The sequence below is a fragment of the Desmodus rotundus genome, chromosome 2 (assembly GCF_022682495.2).
Source record: "Desmodus rotundus isolate HL8 chromosome 2, HLdesRot8A.1, whole genome shotgun sequence".
Taxonomy (NCBI): domain Eukaryota; kingdom Metazoa; phylum Chordata; class Mammalia; order Chiroptera; family Phyllostomidae; genus Desmodus; species Desmodus rotundus.
This window is the reverse complement of record NC_071388.1, coordinates 89,627,635-89,642,669: the sequence shown is the minus strand read 5'-3', so window position 1 is coordinate 89,642,669 and position 15,035 is coordinate 89,627,635. Positions and strand designations below refer to the sequence as shown.

General features: G+C 43.4%; 1 protein-coding gene across 1 annotated transcript in view; it reads right to left on the bottom strand.

Annotated features, from left to right (window-relative positions):
- PLCXD2 (phosphatidylinositol specific phospholipase C X domain containing 2) overlaps window positions 1-12,660 on the bottom strand; it is a 47,515-nt gene extending 34,855 nt beyond the window's left edge. The window contains exon 1 of the mRNA XM_024578194.3: window positions 11,941-12,660. Coding sequence (XP_024433962.1) covers window positions 11,941-12,100 — 160 coding nt within the window. The 5' untranslated portion in view covers window positions 12,101-12,660. The remainder of the gene's footprint in view (window positions 1-11,940) is intronic.
- Window positions 12,661-15,035: the final 2,375 nt, after the last annotated feature.

Genomic DNA, 15,035 nt, shown 5'->3' with positions numbered 1-15,035 from the left:
CCTAAGGGACAGAAAAGTTCAACTTTTATTCAAGGCCACATCATTAGTAAAGAGGATTCGAACTTAGGTACGCTAAGACAAAGCCCTCATTCTGAACTACTTGTCTATACTGCCTCCAATGTGAGTAAAAATTAAAGATATATATGATAAAAATATTAAGAAAAGACATAAAAATGAGCACAAGTCCTTAAATGCCGAGATGTTTAAGGTAGCTTTTGTAGAAAAATGTTGTGTTACATGTCGGGTAGTAATCTCTATGAATATTGCAATAAAGTTGATATGAATAATTTTTCATGTTAAAATATTTCTGTGGCCTCAGCTAAGAACACACTTATTTGCAAAGTTACGCATGAGAACTGGGACTTACGGTTCTTGAATACAGCAAAGGATTTAAAAAAAAATCTTTTATAGTCCTTTGGAACAATCTCATTGTCCCTTACCTTTCCATTTTAATTACTTGGATGTGACCCAGTCATTTCCTGTGAGTTCCCCTGACTCTGCTGAGCAAATTTAACTGGTCTTTGCCCTGTGCTCCCCTGGCATTTTGTACCCACTTGATGAACTTGGGATGCTGTGTGGTAAGTATCTCCATGTCTGTCACTGACACGGGACTGTGAGTTTTGAGGGTGGGATCACGTCTAATTCATGCCCATATTTCTCTTTACAGTTCTTAAGTCTCTGGCGCATGGTAGGTACTGAGTACATGTGTCTAGAACAAATGCAGGCATGATTACTCGAATAAACAGCGATTTAGAGAGTTTCCTAGGACAGGTGAGCCTGGGTCTATGGTCCAACCATCTTTGTTAAAGAGGCAGAGTTTTCACTGTGCCTGTTCACCACCAGCACCGGTATACCCCACCAGCCCCATGTATCTCCATTTGACCTTCTTCTAGCTTGAGTTATCTGGGTCACTGAAGAAGAAAGTGTCAGAAAACACATGACAAAAATAAACCAGAAAGGATGACTAAAGGAGCAGCCATAACAAAATACAAAATTCAACAATTTAAAAGGAAAAGGCCCAAAGAATAGATTTCTTACAATGTATGCCTTCTAATAACATCTCCTTGGGGCCTCCTATTTCACACACATGATTTAGGTCCTTGAGAAAAATGCAGCATCTGTAGGGAACTTGACTCCACAGTGACAAATGCAGAGAGGCTGGCATCTTTAGGACATATAAGATATAGCTAACATGTGTCCAAGGTTCACGATCAGGGGACAATTTAGTAGTTTCCCAAATCGAAGAATACTATCGTTAAACTTTGCCAATCCAAAGGGATAAACTTCACCTATCAGACCTGATTAGGTTTCCGTGGAGCATGTGGGAGAGTGGAAAGTGTTAATAATAACCAAGAAACTGCCAGCAAAATCTGAGAGGGCCATGTGGCCAATTTAATTTTTAATAGGGTGCCTACTGAATTCATAATTATTCTCAATGCAACAGAGCAACCGCTAAGGCAGAACACTTGCAGGCAGAGGATGTTGATCAACTTATTTTTTAACGTGCTGAGAAGCCAAAAGGCATCCCACTGTCTGAGGACAGCTATCAGCCTGGGAATCCACAGAGCCAGTCCTGATCTACTCCCAAGTGGCTGAATGAGCTAGAGAGTTGGAATACATCAGAGGTTTTTCAGGGCCTTTCACACCTGGAGCACTGTCACACAAAGTACCCATATGCAAAAACAAACACAATCAGAGCTTCTCTGGTTACAGGCCTGCTGGGGCACTCCCCACTACTGACCCTTCTGAGTCCTGGGGGCGCCTGGGAGACGCCAAGCCTCCTTAGCACTCTGCAGGGCACCAGGGGAATTCCAGTGCCCTCGATATTCTCCAAATCAACCCAACCTCCTACGGTGTATGTGAGTGAAAGCGTTTTCAATTCCTTGTTTGGAAGGCATTCTAAACACGGAATTGAAAGCCCTCTACATATGTTTGGGTATCTATTTTCCTTTGAAAGAGTTTCTCTTCTTCAAAGGTCTAAGGACCCCAATCTCCACCCCAAAATATGGTACAGTACAGGTAATTCAGTAATAAGAAATCTTCCTCTATTTTGCTAATTAGCACCCTCTGCCTCGGAACAGATGGCATTGTCCTTGGTAAAGTCATGCCTCACAAAAGGGCATTTGGTCATCCCCCAAGGGGGCTTCTTGGTTCTGAGATAATCGTATTTTCTTTAACAAGCTTTCAGTTTTTAACACAAAAGAAAAAAATTATATGAACGTTTAGGGGAAAACAGGATAATGTTTACAGAAGCTAGGAGAAAAAGTTAAATTAAATATTCCACTACAACATTATCCTGCTTTTATTCAGCCTCTTGGTGTAACCCTGGAAGTCAGTTTGGGAAATAAATGGCATTTGATGACGGGGTAAGGCAGGTGGAAGTTACCATTTCACATCTGGGTGTGCAGCGGAGCCACGGCTAAACCACAGCTCCCCCCAGCTGCAGACACGGGAGGGAAGCAGTGAAACAAGCAGCGACAGAATTCGTGCAGAGCGAGCAGAGCACCAGAGGAGATTCGGAGGGTGGTTTATCTGAGACTAAAAGTTCAAGATAGAGTTGAGAAAGAAGTAAAATTTTAGTTAAAGTCTAAAAAAGTATGTAAAAGTAAAAACACTAAACTCAAATGCCTTATATTGACTATAATAGCAGCTATGAGTGAGGGTAAGGGAGGTGGGCAAATTGTGAAATGTAGGATTTGCCTCTAAAGTCGTTTCCACTGGGTGTTGGCTATGTCTTTCTCCCAATTCTGAAATGTCCCAGGGGTACCTCAGACCCAGTGTATCTGCCCCAGACTAAGTCTATCTCCTTCCCTCCGCCACTCCTAAACCTGCTCCTTCTCCTGTGCCCCCATCTCTGGGAATGCCGTCACCCTCCTCCCAGTTACCCACGACAGTTTTGCCTTCTCTCATCCCCTCCAATTAATTGCCAAGTCCTGCTGATACTTCTTCCTATATGTCCCCCGTGCCTGTCCCTTTTCCTCCTTTCGCACTGTGGCCCTCTTTCTCCAGGCAGCATCGCCGCCCACATGGATGACCTGATCACCAACCAAAATGGCTTCCTTGGGTAGGCACATTCCCACTCCAGTACCTTTCGTAAACTGCAGCCAGGGTGGTCTGTCCAAAACACAAAGCTGACCTTGTCATTCACCTCCTGAACACCTTTCCCGTGCCCGTTAAATCAAAGCTAAATCACGTTAACATGGCTTATTAGTCCTCTCAGTGTGTCACCACGCTCCTCCTTCCCACCCATGGCACGCTGCAATGAACCATTTCTGTTTGCTACACGGGCCATTTTCTCTCCTGAAGGTCTTCGTAGAACAAGCTCACTCTTGTTCCTCTTATCCTGGGGCTAATTTCTGTGTATCCTTCAGACGGCAGTTTATTCACCATCTCCTCCAGGAGACCTCCCTGGACTCCCATCCTATCTCTTTAAGATGCCCCCGCTACACGCCTCCTCCAGCAGTCATCTCTACCTCTGCAATCATCCCAAGCAGCAGATTGTGCTGTAACTGCCTAAGTAAACGTCCATTTCTTCAACTCGACTGCAAACTCTTTGAAGGCAGGAACCACGTCTGTAATTATCATCACTGAATCACCAGTACCTAGGAGAGGGCCTGGCAAATGAAAGAGATCAACATATAGGAATTAAAGAGAATGAAGGAAATGATAAATTTCTCACCTTACCCCTCAGCATCCCTAAAAACTGAGGAGTCATTTGGTTTCTCTTCAGCCTTATGCAGTTATTTCACGACTTTTTATCCATTCCTGAACAAGCCTTTCAATGGTTGTTTTTTGCCTTTGAGATAAGTTTAACATTTAATCTTGGCATGATACATAAGGCTCATTAGCCTACTTTCTCAGCCTCATCTCCAGTCCTTTTCTGAAATGAAATCTATGCTTGGGTTTTCTCAAGGTCACCCTAACCTCTTATGTCTTGGTACCGCTACACTGTCACACTCATCTCTCACACTCATCTCTCTACCTGCAATACCTGGATATTTGCTACTTGCTCTTTATGACTCAACCCAAGGGCCATCTCCTCTCAGAAGCCTTCTCTACCATGCCTTTCTCCCACTACCAGTAACAGCGTTGGGTACTGGTTTTCTGCATGTTATAGTCCCCTGTGCATTCTTCTCCACAGGGTTTGCATTTTGGCTTTCTTCTCTTATAAAATCATAACTTCCTGAAGGGCAAAGAGAAGAATCTTATTCATCTGCATATTCACCTCATCTAATACAGTACCTGGTACAAAAGGCACTCAATATCCTTTGAATAAATCATTTTCCTTTAAATGAATACATTTAAAATATATAGACAATGAGGACCAAAAGAAACCAAAGGAAAAAGCAAGCACCGATAATTTTTTTTAGCCAAATTGACACAAAGGGCTCATATAATTCTCATGATGATCCATATGGGCACCTCCTGCCAGGGCGGGACCCTAAACCCAAACCCAGGGAGATGGGCAGAGCGCTCTCTTCACCTTTTCTGTGTAGCATTTTCCCATCTGCTTTCAATTGTACTTTAGGAACGGTGCTTTCAGTATATAAGCCTTCAAATCATACATGTTCATAAAATATTCATCTCAGCTTGACAGAGCCTAGAAATGTTTCAGTTCTACCATTACTGCAGACTGAGGCTGCGCGGCAAGACATTTGCATTACCGGCTACAAACGCTTCCTATTTTTTTCTTTAGTTTGATTTTTTTCAGGCCTGTACAGAGAAAAAATATTGATAGAATATTATCAAAAAAGATATTACACCTTACAGCCAATAATTCTAGAATAATAAGAAATTAAAAAAAATACTTGTGGTTCTTTTGAAAATGTCAGCCTCTTAGTAGACAATCAAAGAAGACTGCCAGACATCTCCCTCAGAGCAGTGCAGGCCTCTGTGGCCAAACCCACTTTATCTGGGAGCAGCTAGAGTTCTACTAATGGGATCCGCCTGGGTACTGGCTGATCCTCGCAGGTGTTCAGTGATGTGATCCAAATTCCTATGGACGTGAGAAAGTGGAAGGGATCCTGCTCAACCACGTGTGTAGATATTCAAACAGATTTCATCATAATTGTCCTCCACCTATACTTAATTCTTGATGTGTATTCAGATTCTTTTCACACACACAAACACACCCACCTATTACATTGTCTATATTTAATCCCTCCCCCAGCAGCCTGGTTTGAAACTCTAATTAGAGTTAGCTGGCCTTTGCGCTTTTCCCAAAGGCAAAGTTACAGGACACTAAAGCATCTATTTCACTAACATTGCCTCCAGTGTGACTGTTCCAATAAGCTCAGGCACTGAGGGGAGGCTGAGGGGATATGTGGAGCCAACCTGCCCCATGGAGTGGAGTTCAGGTCTGATCACATACTAGAAACCCAAACGTCAGCTTCAGAAGCACGTCTGAAGCAGTAGCGTGCTGTGGGTGGGTGTGTTTTGCAGGATCTTTATAAAGGCTAAACAATAACAGGCATTAGAGTTGGGGTTCTTTTGAGGGTGAGGCTAAGGTTGTGGCTCAGTGTGTGTGCATGTGTGTGTGTTGGGTGTGATTCATATATTGGGAGAGGTCATAAAGCTATTCCATTGGCTGGGGAAGGATGTATAAAATCTGTATAAAGATGTGTTCAAAGGAAAGCATTTTGTAATGTTTTTACTCTCGAGATGGGAACAAAATGACTGCATTAGAAGGGCAAATGATGGAGACAGGAGGAGAGCAGAAGCAAAGTTAACAATATGGTCCTGTTGCAGAGGGCTGAAATTTTTTCAAAGGCTTTGGATGCCTGGAGATGACAAAGTTTGGCAGCGGAACTTGGAATGGAAGGACAAAGTGGCTAAAGAAGATTTTCTGGCTCTCTTGACCAGTTGCCCTCATATTAGATTTAAGACTCCCTTGGTACTTACACCGTGGTGGGCAACCCTCTACATATTCTTCCCTTAACTCGAAGTTTCCTGGAGGGGATGACATTCAAGCTAGCTGATCTAATCGGACAGAGACCTCTGAGCCACATGGCTTAATTAGAAGGTCAGCTCCTTAACTCGATTGTAAATTACCTGAGGGTATGGACTGCCTCTTACACCTCTTTTTTGTTGACCATTCCAGGTGCAGGCTTTCAATAAAAGAAAGTTGTGATTAATGTTTAAAAAAGCCAGATTATACAATAACGATTATTCCATTATTATACAGTGCTCATTTTGTGACAGAAACTGTTCTAAGTGTGCTATATGAATTAATTTAATTCTCACACTGACTAAATGATGTAGTGCTATTGTTATCTTTGTTTTACAGAGGACGCTGGAGCACAAAGAGGTTAAGTAACTTGCCCAAGGTCAAAGAGTCATGATAGGCAGAGTTGGGGTTCGAATCCACAGTGTGGCTCTAGCATTAATACTTTTAAACAACCCATGATTCAGCTTCTTAACAGATGTGTGATTCTCTAATTCCTTGTAGCTTTTCTGTGACTGGGGGGTGGGAACTGGGAAATCTAGGGAAGTGATGGGCCTTCTCAGGAGGGAAATTTACTAATAGGGACAACAAAATCATAGCCTTTTTATATTCCTTACCATGACCACCCAGAGGAAAAAAAGAAAAAGGAAATCAAACAACAAAAAAGACTATGAAGAAACCCACTGAAGAAACCATTTTGGTCCCACATGACTTTTTTCTGTTTTGTTCTTTTCCTTGATTGGGTCAGCCGTGGTAGATTCCATTTGGTCCCTGGTTTTGTACAGCCTCAAATACAGTAGGAGGATGGGTTTGTTTCAGGGCCCACTCATGGATCATATTATCCTCAAAGGGAAGCCAACCTAAACTTCTCGTTCCATAGTGTATGTCACACCCTTCTGAGTCCCCAAAACTCTTTTAGAAGCACCAGACCTGATTCAACTTCCAGAAGCAGAATTTGAGTAACGATCCCTTCATCCTGCCCCCACAGTGGGACGTGAGTATGGGACCACAGAAAAAAACCTAGAGAAATCGCCCGTGGCCAAAGGCAGAACTGCACAGGAAAGATAGGATTTCAGGAGGGCATTTCCATCAGCAAGATGAGAACAGAAAAGCGTCTGGGAACTGGAGAGCAGTGAAGAGTGTCTGAGCACGGGTTCACACTGGAAAGGGAGTGGCCCGGGCACGGGCCAGGTCAGTGGAAGGAAGGCGAAGACAGGGACCAGAAATGAGAGCAGGCTGGGGCTGCAGCCAGACAGGAAACCTGAGAAGCTCACATTTGACAAGGGATGAAGGCAGGCAGCGATGATGTAGGGTGAAAGAATTCTTCCTAGGATAGAAATTAAAGCAGAGTTCTGCTTCTGACTTCCAACCACTTCACTCTGCCTCAGAATTCTCATTTCTAATGGGGCTCAGTGATAAGCCTTATCATGAAGTACAGGAATACTATGCCAAATAACAAGAAATGGATTGCAAAATGTTCAGGTTGCTTCACAAGACTATTTACACAAGGTGAACCTAACCAGTCCATTCAGTTTAGCTTTAGTTACAACTGAAGGTGATGGTGGCTGCAAGCTCTTTTTGCAGCATTTTCATTCTCTGGTACCATGTATTAAATTATTTACTCAACAGTCACAAATGACCAAGCTGTTACCCTGACTAAGATTTGGGATTATCAAGAGAAATAAATCGTATTCTCTATGAGAAAGTTGCTCACAGATGATGTGGAAGACATACCTAAAAATAACGAGTTAAGAAGTGCTACCATAAAGATATTAACAAAGCATTACTGAGGGGTAGGAGAGGGAGTCCTCTGGCCACTTCCAAAATATACCCCCATCCTATAGCTTAATTAGTTTATTTCAACTGGAAAGCCCCCTTCACAACCCTGACCCTCAAGCCACATCCCTTGAAATTTTGACCATTCTTCAAATCCAAGGTCAAATGCCATTTTTTAACAAAGTAGTTTCTAATCTTAAAGTTTGGAATTAATCTTTCCATTCTCTGTGCTTCTATAACTCTTTATTTATATTTCTGTTTACCCCAATTAGTTTTTTTAAAAGTATATATAATGTAGGAATACATATAATTAGATTGTAAGCTCCTCTGACAGCTGGGTTGAGGCCTAATTCATCCTTGGGTCTCCCACAGGCCTGAGCCTGGAGGCTTCTTAAACTGTTCTCAGGGCCTGTTCATTCAGAACAACTTATCTACAGTTCATTTTAGGATGCTAAAGTGAGGCTACACTGCTTCATCCTGGCACTTGTGAGTCCTTGTTTGCACATGCCAAAACTAATTGCTTGTTTGGAAGGCACATAAAAGAAATGGCCCTTAGACGTACAATAATCCAATCATTCTTCCCATCTCTTTCTATATGTGGACAAAGAACAGGCAAAAAAACCCCACACCAAAACAAAACAACAACAAAACCCCTCTCAAATTAATCGGAGAATTTTCAATTTGAAAATGACTTTATATTTCATTTAATTCAACATTTTAATTACAAATGAGGAAACTAAGTCCCAAGAGATTTGGATATCTTTTTGATATCACATAGGCAGAACCATTAATATCAAATTTTGAGACCCTTAAGTTCAAGGCTCTTTCTAGTACATCAAATAGTTTACCTTTAATAAAAAGAAGAGGACAAGCATGATAAAAATAGCACTAAATATACAAAGAAATTCATTGAAAAGCTATTATATGATAGAAAAAAAGTCCCTATCAGTCCATTTGTCCATTAAGAATAGCATGCTTTCACTAACATTAGCAAAAATGTTTGTAGAGTTTGAAGCTTTAATTTAAAAACCCGACTGTTGCAATTTCCAGATCCTTCTCTCTTAGGGTCTCTAATCATTCTATGCAGTTGGCGATGAAATATGTTTGGGCGATACTGGTCATTAACAGGTGTTCTCAGCAGTTGTGGAAGTAAAATAATACATCAAGGCTTTGTGGAGAGGTGCACGCTCACACATGTCCTCTCTCATCATGACTTAGGCAAATGGAGCAGATGCACTCAAATCCGACAGAGTTTATTTGGACCCAGGTCTGCTATTACTGCCAGAACGCCCGCCCTTTCCCCATCCATTCCCATATCACTGCTTCCCCAGCCCCATCCTGGCAGATCTGACACTATCTCACAGAAGCCCCAGGGTGGCACATGCAAGCACACACTCATGCACAAAACAGGTCTAAGCACTAAATTTAAAACTTACTGGGTTCATATTCCAAAATTCTATTTAGTATTCCAATTGTAAACAAGGAACTATGTATGTATAGGCAGGGGTAGGCAAAAGTAGGTTTACAGCTATAATACAAATAAATAATACCATATAATAATACAAGATTAAACTCTGTTTCACATACTCACCACCGTAAATCTTTTTTGAAGATATGTAATATGTACACATGTACATCTATCTGTCTGTCTCGTCAGTGATATTTAACCCCTCAGATAAAGATCACTTAGTTTTGGGGGGTGGGGGAGGGAGAAGAGGATGTAGGGAGAATAAATGGTGATGGAAGGAGACTTGACTTAGGGTGGTGAACACACAGTACAACACACAGATGATGTATTACAGAATTGCACATCTGAAGCTATATAATTTTATTCACCAATGTCACCCCAATAAATTCAATAAAAATGTAAAAAAAAGAGACCACTTAGTTTAAAAAATTCTTTGATTTGCTGCAGAGGAGGGTCTGTGAAAACTGGTTTTCAGTTAGAGACTACTTCCCCACCCCGCCATACACCACTGTTCTGCACTTCCCAAGGTCCCTTTAAGGGCATAAGGACAGTGCATGGGTTTCAGAGCTAGCTACACAGAAGCTTAAATATTAGTTCTGCTATTTACTATTTGAGAAAATTACTTAACCTCACTGAACAATAATTTCCTTATTTCCAAAATGAGGATTTAATACTTATCTTGGAGGTGCCAGGATTTGAGCTAATGTGTGCCAGTGGGTGCTGCAGGGCTGTGTTCAGTAAATAACAGCTATAACGAAGGTGATGATGAAGGGGAAAAAGAAGACAGGAAGGGGTAGGAAAATGGTAGCCTCTACTATTTGAGTATCTTCTGTATTTCTAAGCAAGGCTTGGCAGAACTCAAGTGAGCTAGCATTTAGCCAGGGAGTATTAAGCTTGAGGTAGGGGAAAGGGAACTACTGATGGGGCAGGGATGTGAGAGGGGTCGCTAGCACTTAACATGTGATTTTCCCATCTTGAGCTTCTATATACATATACTTCCACTGCTGGGAAAAGGGCATTTACAGTAGTGAATTCAGTATCTTTTGAAGAGTCAAGTCCTTTTTTTAATAAGCAGGGTGAACAAATCCCTGTGTCCTACCTGGTGGCTAATCATCAAATTTCCAGTTACAGCAGTAGGTCCTGGCTGTTTGGAACCCTGAACAATTCTAGTTACTGTGAGATACCCTACAGATTGCAGAACAAATGCCCAGCTCCCTTCTGGAGTCCTGGCCAAGCCACAGGCAGAGCTGCTGCTGTGGTCTCTACTGTCCAAAGTACAACAGGAAGGAGGAAGTCCCAACCTACTTTGGACATGCCCTGAATGACAGAGCCATTTAGGGCCTGCCTAAGATGCCACTCTGTTTGCAAACACACACTCCGTACCTGTCAGACCACTTGACAAAACAATCCATCAGAATGTCTGATGACACATGACATATTAAAAGAGGCCTGTGCATCATTCCAGTGATGGCTCCACAGGAATCAATTAAACAAGGAAAAGACCTGTTCTAAGCATGATCATAGGGCATTTCCCAAGGAGCTGTAGTCAATGGCTGATAAAGCACAAGTGATCATAACTATAAAGATTTAGCAGCCCTCTCCTTGCTCAAAAGCAGCAAGAGCTCATGAGGACAATGAACCTGGAAAAACCCCAAAATTAGAGGTAAGGAAAGGCTGCATCTGAAGTCAGCACTGCTCTTCCTCATGCATAGAAAGCAAAGATTTGGGGTTGCATGAGGTCATCTTTTAGCCACTACAAAGGCAGACTGTTCCCAGGAATGCTCAGGAGTTTGTCTGGCAGTCTAGGGCTGAAGTCAGTTGTTATGTCTCCAGGTGAGAGAAAGGATTGGCAGTAGTCCATCCTCTGCTTCTAGGAGTGCTTTCCAAGTACCAGCATCTAGGATTTTGTCCAGCAGACTTGGCCAAGATCGTTGTAGTGCAAATGTCCTTCCCTAGAAACCATGTTTTTACTAGCTTTGAGTGGATGGAAGAGGACCATTTAACAAATCTAATGAGAGTGATGTCAAGTTATAAAACCTCCAGGAGAGAGAGAGTAGCTGGAAGCAGAAATGCTTTTCAAGGTTGCAGTTCAAGACCAGCCAGGCAGACATCTGTATATATAGAAAAAGCTTCAAACACCACCACCTCATCACACCTAATGACTGCCTGTGACAAGCACTTGCATTCTCTATTTCTGGCTTTTCCAACAACAGAAATGTGTTTTTATACTCAGTTAGTCCTGGTTCTGAACCTATTCTTTAATGCTAATCTGTTTTTTTTTCCCCTCAATACACAAGGTCAGATAAGTTGGAAAGTAAACACTTTTCGGTTTTAATTTTGATCCAGATCTAAAATTGTTAATGACCTTTTATTCCTTACTCTTTTTCTGTAAGTGATTCAAGTAAATGCACCCCTCACATACCCTGGCCCCAGCATTAAGAGGGTAATATTCTTAGAATAAGGATATCAAGTAAAACCCAAACCAAACCAAACAAAACCCCCCCCCCCACAAACAATAAAAAAATGGTGCTTCCATTCTCCTGAGTCCCCTTTCCAACCGTGCAGTGTACTTAAATCTCTTTACGGCAGCTGCTCCAATGTTAAATAAAGTTTTGGTTTGGAAATAAAAAGAGGTTTAGTTCACGTCGCTGACAATTATTTTCTCAGCACAATAGAAAAGCAACCCAACCCATTAACAACACTATAATGGCAGAAGCAAACACAGTGGGAACAAGTAGGAATAGAAGAATACCTGGGATTGCCAGATGGGAAAGGGGGACGTTGTGGAGGTGAGGGGGCAGTGAGGCCATCCAGTCGGCATTGCAGACCTCCGATGTCTTTGTCCCGCTGGGGTTGGGGGAACAGATGCTCCCCATCCTGAGTTTCCTCCTTACCTTCCTAACTGCTAGCATCCCTCTCTGTCAGTCAACAAACTGCCCAGGCGCAGTCCAGTGCCACTCACTCAGTGATCATCATTGCCCCTAGACATTTCTGGGCCACCTTTTGTCACGCCAGTCTTGCCAAAAGGCCTTTCTGCCTGGGAAGACCGGGAAAATAGGTGGTTTCCTGCCCCCCTTCCCCCAGCACCCGCAGTCCCCACCCTCTCCCGCCCGGCCACTGTTCCGCTCCCTTAAGCTGCTCAGTCCCGGCTCCGTTAAACTTCTTACGTTCCCCTCTGGAGCTCGGAGAAGGTAGGCCCTAGAGATGAATCTTACAGTGACTGAACGTCCGAAGACCAGCCACGCCCAGAGCTACTCCTAAGACAGGTGCCTACACAGCATATAGACAAGCCGGTGGGTTTATACACACGTGAGCGCCGGGACGCACCAGCACCAGCCTGATTCAGGCTTCTAGGTATGTCACTGGGCTGGCACATAAGCTGGGCCTCCCTCCTATCCTACCGTGGCTTCTCGCCTCACACTCCCCCTGCCCCGTGCTTCCCGAAGGCGCTCAGAAGTGTAACCCGCGGCGCTCGGACTGCCGGCAGCCCCGCCCCGCACTGCCGGGCAGATTTGCCGGGCAGGGAGGCCCGTGATTGGCCGCCGACGGAGCGCGCTCAGATTGGCCCGTGCCTTGGTCCCAGTGGCTCCGGCCCCTCCCCTCCACTGCCACAGTCCCCTCCCTCCGTTACTCCCGCCTTCCAGCACGCAGGCGGACACAGCTGCATGACTGCGAGCAGGGAAACTTGCAGCATGACGGGAGCTGGATCTCAGACAGGTCTTCTTTCCTCCGGCCTTTGTGCAGCTCACACTAGCTGTTAAATGCGACCGTAAATGTTTATGTGACCTCCATACCCTCACACATACACACACGCAATGACAATCACACAGAGAGTATTACATTGCAGTAAACCACAATGGCTGCAGAAATACAAGAGGCGAAGAGGCTGAGAAAGGTACTATATCTTATAGCTGGATGACAACGTCAAGAATGGTTTGTGTTTCAACCATTGCATAATTAAGATTCACCTACACACCACTGACCCCATTTTACGGAAGAGGAAATAGGGGTACTTTATACTTGTATTCCCCTGTTTTTTTTGAAACTTCTTCCAAATTCTTCGTCCCATTTGTTCTTCACAGTAGCCCCATGAGGCAGGGAGGGTTTCTGGTATGATCCCCTTTTCATAGATGAAATGGAAGTCTGGGGGTATTCAGGGAGCACTGTTTTGAAATCCCCTTTTGGAATGAGGGTGGTAGGGACTTAAACTCATTTCCCCTTCTTCTGCAAAGTTCCTTGCTCCTTCAAATGGTACGTTTTTATGGCAGTAAACTATAGAATCTCTCATGATACGAGAACTTACCACGCTGGTAACCTTAGGGACATCTTGGCAAACTGGCAAATCAGGAAAACACTCTGGCCCTGAGGGTAGGGTCATGGAGGGCATCAGGCCTTGCTGCTCCTAGGTGACTCAGCAGGGGCTGAGCCATTGCTAAGGCTGAAGGTTTGTTCATATACAGATCTGTGGGTCAGCTGACATTTAATTACCAAGTGGCCCCACCTCATCTCCAAGTAACTCCACAGCAGGCCCCAGCCACGTTTCCCTAGGAATAACTACACATTGCTCCCTTTGGACATCCTTATTAAAATTTCCTCTTCCAGACTATTCTTGACATTCAGGTAAGCCTGCTTTTCAGCCTTTTGAGCTGCATACTATTACCAACAGTTTTTTTTTTTCCCTTTTCTGGATGAGTATCCCTTGGTTTATAAAAAGTATACACTATTCATTATGTGTCTCCTGTTGCTTAAAGGGTACTTCTGCAGAGTGCTCTTTTTAAAAGAATGTCACAGGATATTGGCAGTATGTCATTTAGTTGTTTGAGTCGACCAAATCTTTTTTCCCCCTGGAAAATGACTCTGAAGGAATACCCCAGGATATACCTTTGAAACTTTCTGGGCTTACCTTGAACTTAAATTTTTAAATTCCCAAACATAAAACTTTATAGAAGCTGCCCAAGGCAAACAAAATGTGTTCTTTAAGCGCTACTGTGGAATGTCAATTTCAATGCTTTTTTTCTCCCCTCCTTGTTTTTCAGCTTTTAATGGATGGAGTGAGCATATTAAGAAAGTATTAAACTTTAGACTTAGAAATATCACTGTACAAAAATTTGAAAAGAAGAGGAATGGAACTACTTCAGAATGAGATGTGTACCTCTGGAAGCTTTTTCAATAAAAACTACTTTATTTGCCCAAGAAAACAATTCAAAAGGAGATAACACTCTCTCCATATATTCTTGTATGAGTCCTGGAAGAAATCTTGCAAATGGAGCTAATTGAGACTTCCAGCCAAGATGGAGACGTAGGTAGACACACTGTGCCTCCTCCCACAACCAAAAGAAGGACAACAACAAATTTAAAAACAAAAAACAACCAGAACTGACAGAAAATCAAACTGTATGGAAGTCCAACAACCAAAGAGTTTAAGAAGAAGCATTCATCCAGACCAGCAGGAGGGGCGGAGACAGGCAGCCCAGCAGAGAGGACTTGCAGCAAGGCAGCTGCTGGAAGACTGGGGTAGGGAAGGAGGAGGCTGGCAGACCCAGTGAGGCAGCAGATTGCAGACTGGGCGATCCCACATTAGCGTGCAGATAAACTGGGAGGAACAACGGGGGAGCGAGACCAACTGCACAAACAAGAGTTCAAGCACGGGGAAAATAAAGCCTCAAAACCTCTGACTAAAAACATCTGTAGGGGTTTAGGCAGTGGAATAAACTTCCAGCCTCACAGGAGAATTCGTTGGAGAGACCCACAGGGTCTTAGCCACCCTGTGGGTCTCGCAAGCCACCCACCTGGGAATCAGCACCAGAAGGGCCCAATTTGATTGTGGGTAGTGGGGGAAGTGACTGA